Source organism: Lampetra planeri, chromosome 5, assembly GCF_965212315.1.
Source record: "Lampetra planeri chromosome 5, kcLamPlan1.2.h2, whole genome shotgun sequence".
In the NCBI taxonomy this organism is placed as follows: Eukaryota; Metazoa; Chordata; class Hyperoartia; order Petromyzontiformes; family Petromyzontidae; genus Lampetra; species Lampetra planeri.
In genome coordinates, this window is record NC_136111.1 from 17,925,872 (window position 1) to 17,931,434 (window position 5,563).

Genomic DNA, 5,563 nt, shown 5'->3' on the forward strand with positions numbered 1-5,563 from the left:
AAGATCTCTCCCAGCAGCACCTGCAGCAGGGCACGGGGGGGGGGGGGGGGGACCACAGCAGCAGGGTGGTCAGTCGCGGCGGCGGCAGCAGCGAGAAGCAGAGGTCGCAAACGGGTTTTGATTCCTTACCCGTACCCGGCAGCACCAGGGTCGCAAACGGGTACCCGTACCCGGCCGTACCCGTACCCTACCCGTACCCGGCCGGGTACGGGTATCGGGTACCTGATTGCGACCTCTGGGATGAAGCCATGTTGCAGGCGCGGGTGGGTTGATTCGAGGAACTTGAATTGTGAGAAGAGACAAGACGTTGGGAAATGAGTGGCAAACGGTGACTCACCAGTGACTCACGGCCTACCCGTACCCGGCCGCACCAGCGTCGCAAACGGGTACCCGTACCCGGCCGGGTACGGGTAGCCGGGTATCGGGTAGGGTACGGGTATAGGGTACCCGGTTGCGACCTCTGGCGAGAAGACTACAGCAACATCAGCAGCAGTATTTGCAGTACCAGCAGTAGCAGCGACAGGTCACCATGCGGCGCGTCGCGACGCGTCGATTCGGATCAAGATCAATCTTCACGCTCACGACACAATCTAAATCTAGATTGAAATCGAATTTCGTAAGAACTGATTTTCGTGTTTAGTTTTGTCTTTCCTTCCACCCGCACCTCCGCGTAGCACGGTTGGCTACGTACGGCGCGAAAGAAGTTCAACATACATACTGTACTATACACTACACTATACACTACACACACTGCGCTATACACTGCGCACTATGCTACATTAAACACTACAAAACACGTCACTATACAATACACTACGACTATACACGACACCACTCTACTAAATAGAAAACTCTAATGTTTAGAACTACTTTTCCGCGTTTGGTTTGTTGCCCTTCCACCCGCACCTCCGCGTAGCACGGATGGCTACGTACGGCGCGAAAGAAGTTCAGCATACACACTGCACTACGTAGCCCGCGTTTCACATCAGCTGATGGAGCGAACGGGGTCAGACAAACCGTAACACGCACAAGGGGCGGTGAAAGCATTCTCGAGTGGCATCGGGAACCCCCGAATTGTGACAATTTGTGGATACGCTGCGTGGGGGGTGTGGTGTGGTGGAGGTGTGGTGTGGTGTGGTGTGGTGGGGGTGTGGTGGGGGTGTGGTGTGGTGGAGGTGTGGTGTGGTGTGGTGTGGTGGGGGTGTGGTGTAGTGGGGTGGGGTGTGGTGTGGTGTGGTGTGGTGGGGGTGTGGTGTGGTGGGGGTGTGGTGGGGGTGTGGTGTGGTGGGGTGGGGGTGTGGTGGGGGTGTGGTGTGGTGTAGTGGAGGTGTGGTGTGGGTGTGGTGTGGTGTGGTGGAGGTGTGGTGTGGTGGGGGTGTGGTGTGGTGGGGGTGTGGTGGGGGTGTGGTGTGGTGGGGGTGTGGTGGGGGTGTGGTGTGGTGGGGGTGTGGTGTGGTGGGGGTGTGGTGTGGTGGGGGTGTGGTGTGGTGGGGGTGTGGTGGGGGTGTGGTGTGGTGGGGGTGTGGTGGGGGTGTGGTGTGGTGTGGTGGGGGTGTGGTGTGGTGTGGTGGAGGTGTGGTGTGGTGGGGGTGTGGTGTGGTGGGGGTGTGGTGTGGTGGGGGTGTGGTGGGGGTGTGGTGTGGTGTGGGTGTGGTGTGGTGGAGGTGTGGTGGGGGTGTGGTGTGGTGGGGGTGTGGTGGGGGTGTGGTGTGGTGGGGGTGTGGTGTGGTGTGGGTGTGGTGTGGTGGGGGTGTGGTGGGGGTGTGGTGTGGTGCGGGTGTGGTGTAGTGGGGGTGTGGTGTGGTGGGGGTGTGGTGTGGTGTGGTGGGGTGTGGTGTGCGGGGGGTGTGGGGGGTGTGGTGGGTGGGGTGTGGTGTGGTGGGGGTGTGGTGTGGTGTAGTGGGGGTGTGGTGTGGTGGGGGTGTGGTGTGGTGTGGTAGGGGTGTGGTGTGCGGGGGTGTGGTGTGTGTGGTCTAGTGGGGGTGTGGTGTGGTGGGGGTGTGGTGTGGTGGGGGTGTGGTGTGGTGTGGGTGTTGTGTGGTGTGGTGGGGGTGTGGTGGGGGTGTAGTGTGGGTGTGGTGTGGGTGTGGTGTGGTGGGGGTGTGGTGTGGTGGGGGTGTGGTGTGGGTGTTGTGTGGTGTGGTGTGGTGGGGGTGTGGTGTGGTGTGGTGGGGGTGTGGTGTGGTGGAGGTGTGGTGTGGTGGAGGTGTGGCGTGGTGGGGGTGTGGTGTGGTGGGGGGTGTGGTGGGGGTGTAGTGTGGGTGTGGTGTGGTGGAGGTGTGGTGTGGTGGGGGGTGTGGTGGAGGTGTGGTGTGGTGGAGGGGTGGTGTGGTGGGGTGTAGTGTGGGTGTGGTGGGGGTGTGGTGGGGGGTGTGGTGGGGGGTGTGGTGTGGTGGGGGTGTGGTGTGGTGGAGGTGTGGTGGAGGTGTGGTGTGGTGGGGGTGTGGTGTGGTGGGGGTGTGGTGGGGGTGTAGTGTGGGGTGTGGTGTGGTGGAGGTGTGGTGGGGGTGTGGGTGTTGTGTGGTGTGATGGGGGTGTGGTGTGATGGGGGTGTGGGTGTGGTGGGGGTGTGGGGTGGTGGGGGTGTGGGGTGGTGGGGGGGTGGTGTGGTGTGGGTGTTGTGTGGTGTGGTGGAGGTGTGGTGTGGTGGGGGGGTGTAGTGTGGGTGTGGTGTGGTGGGGGTGTGGTGTGGTGGGGGTGTGGTGGGGGGTGTGGTGTGGTGGGGGTGTGGTGTGGTGGGGGGGTGTGGTGTGGGGGGGGTGTGGTGTGGTGGGGGTGTGGTGGTGGTGGGGGGTGTGGGGGGGTGTGGTGTGGGGTGGGGTGTGGTGGGGGTGGGGGTGGGTGGGGGGTGGGGTGTGGTGGGGTGTGGTGTGGTGGAGGGGTGGTGTGGTGGGGGGTGTGGTGTGGGTGTGGTGTGGGGGTGGGGTGGTGGGGGTGTGGTGGGGGGTGTGGTGTGGTGGGGGTGTGGTGTGGTGGGGGTGTGGTGGGGGTGGGGGGTGGGGGGGGGTGTGGGGGGGGTGTAGTGTGGTGGGGGTGTGGTGGGGTGGTGGTGGGGGGGGGTGGTGTGGTGGGGGTGTGGTGTGGTGGGGGGGTGGGTGTGGGGTGGGGTGGGGTGTGGTGGGGGGGGTGGGGTGTGGGTGGGGTGTGGGGTGGGGGGGGGGTGTGGTGGGGGTGTGGTGGGGGGGTGTGGTGTGGGGGGGGTGGGGGTGGTGGGGGTGTGGGGTGGTGGGGGTGTGGTGTGGGTGTTGTGTGGTGTGGTGTGGGGGGGGGTGTGGTGTGGTGTGGTGGGGGGGGGTGGTGTGGTGGAGGTGTGGTGTGGTGGGGTGTGGCGTGGTGGGGGGTGTGGTGTGGTGGGGGGTGTGGTGGGGGTGTGTGTGGGTGGTGGTGTGGTGGGGGTGTGGTGTGGTGGGGGGGTGTGGTGGAGGTGTGGTGTGGTGGGGGGTGGGGTGGTGGGGGTGTGTGTGGGTGTGGTGGGGGTGTGGTGGGGGGTGTGGTGGGGGGTGTGGTGTGGTGGGGGGGGGGTGTGGTGGGGTGTGGTGGGGGGTGTGGTGGGGGGGGGTGGGGTGTGGTGGGGGTGTGGTGGGGGTGTGTGTGGGGGGGTGTGGTGGGGTGTGGTGGGGGTGTGGGTGTGGTGTGGTGTGGTGGGGGTGTGGTGTGTGGGGGTGTGGTGTGGTGGGGGTGGGGGGGGGGGGGGGGGTGGTGTGGTGGGGGTGTGGTGGGGTGTGGGTGTGTGTGGTGGGGGGGGGGTGTGGTGTGGTGGGGGTGTGGGTGGGGGGTGTGGGTGGGGGGGGTGTGGTGTGGTGGGGGGTGTGGTGGGGGTGTGGTGTGGTGGGGGTGTGGTGTGGTGGGGGGGGTGTGGTGGGGGTGTGGTGTGGGGGGGGGTGTGGTGTGGTGGGGGGTGGGGTGGGGGTGTGGTGTGGGTGTGGTGTGGTGGGGGTGTGGGTGTGGTGGGGGGTGTGGTGTGGTGGGGGGGTGGTGGTGGTGGGGGGGTGGTGTGGTGGGGGGTGGTGGGGGGGTGGGGTGGGGGTGTGGTGTGGTGGGGGTGTGGTGGGGGGGTGGGGGTGGGTGGGGGGTGTGGTGTGGTGGAGGTGTGGTGGGGGGGGTGGGTGTGGGGGGGGTGTGGTGGGGGGTGTGGTGTGGTGGGGGGTGGGGGGGTGGTGTGGTGGGGGGTGTGGGGGGGGGGGGGGTGTGGTGGGGGGGGGGGGGGGGTGGGGTGGGGGGGGGTGTGGTGTGGTGGGGTGTGGGGGGGGGGTGGTGTGGTGGGGGGGGGGGTGGGGGGGTGGTGTGGTGGGGGGTGTGGTGGGGGTGTGGGGTGTGTGGTGTGGTGGGGGTGTGGTGTGGTGGGGGTGTGGGTGTGGTGTGGTGGGGGTGTGGTGTTGTGTGGTGTGAGGGGGTGTGGTGTGGTGGGGGGTGTGGTGGGGGGTGTGGTGTGGTGGGGGTGTGGGTGTGGTGTGGTGGGGGGGGTGGTGGGGGTGTGGTGTGGTGGGGGTGTGGTGTGGTGTGGTGTGGTGGGGGTGTGGTGTGGTGGGCGGCGGTGAGAATTGTGCGACGACCTAGCGAGGTCGCCGCCACGACTTGGCAGCTCCAGCTTCCCCCTGTCGATTCCTTTCAATTGGGGGAGCAAGGCAAAGCGTTGAGGAATCGACTGCTCGTGATTGCGACACGGGGTTCAGGCTACCGGCTCTCAATTGACCAGACACGGAATGTCCTGTGCTTGTCGAGATCCGGTATACTGCGTTGCGTTGCCAGACGCACTGTACGGCGTTCCCTCGTTATTCGCGGAGATGCTCGTGACCAGCACATTACGCGCAAGATGATGTTGGCCTACTAAAACGTAGCTTTTGTAATGATTGACATGAAATAAATAAGCTACTAAATACATTAAAATTCATCATAACACGAAAAGATTGTCGTGATAAACATGAAGTAAATGAAACGTACGTTCAAATATTAAATACGCATCACCACATCTCATCACTTTATCTCATCACTTTATCTCTCCCGCTCTCTCTCTCGCGACGCAGTAGTCGTGGAGAGTTCCAGATGCGAGATTCGCGGACAGCCAAAATCGCGGATCGCCGAGTTCGCGAAACACACCGCAAATCCGTCTGGCGCGCTCCGTTTGACACACGGGAGTCAACGGAAGCGCTCGTGTCCGCTGGCCGGACGAAAGGACGACACGGAGACCACGACACGACGGCATCGTCGTCGTCGTCGTTCGCCAAGCGCGAGTCACCGAAACGTGCCCGCCATCAGCCGTCACCGAATCCGAGGACGTCGGGGAACGCGCCTCATTCATTGCGACCGAATGCATTTTGCTTTCCACATTTCCCGCTCTTAACTTTTTGTTAATTTTTGTTAAAACTTGAGCCCGACCTTGCCTTTCTTGTTTGGGGTAGGGGGTAGAGGTGGGTTTTCGACGACAGAATGAAGCCACGAATTTTCCACGATCCTTGGCGACGATTAGAACGTTGCGGTTTCTCAATGACGCCCCAAACGCCTCGCGAACGCGCCGCACCCTCCCACCCCCCCCCCCCACGACGCTAACCGCGACTCGGGAACC

General features: G+C 64.1%; 1 protein-coding gene across 1 annotated transcript in view; it reads right to left on the reverse strand.

Annotated features, from left to right (window-relative positions):
• Window positions 1–980: 980 nt before the first annotated feature.
• Window positions 981–5,563, reverse strand: part of LOC144718583 (regulatory-associated protein of mTOR-like) — a 63,641-nt gene continuing 59,058 nt past the window's right edge. Inside the window, exon 27 of the mRNA XM_078593957.1 lies at window positions 981–989. Coding sequence (XP_078450083.1) covers window positions 981–989 — 9 coding nt within the window. The remainder of the gene's footprint in view (window positions 990–5,563) is intronic.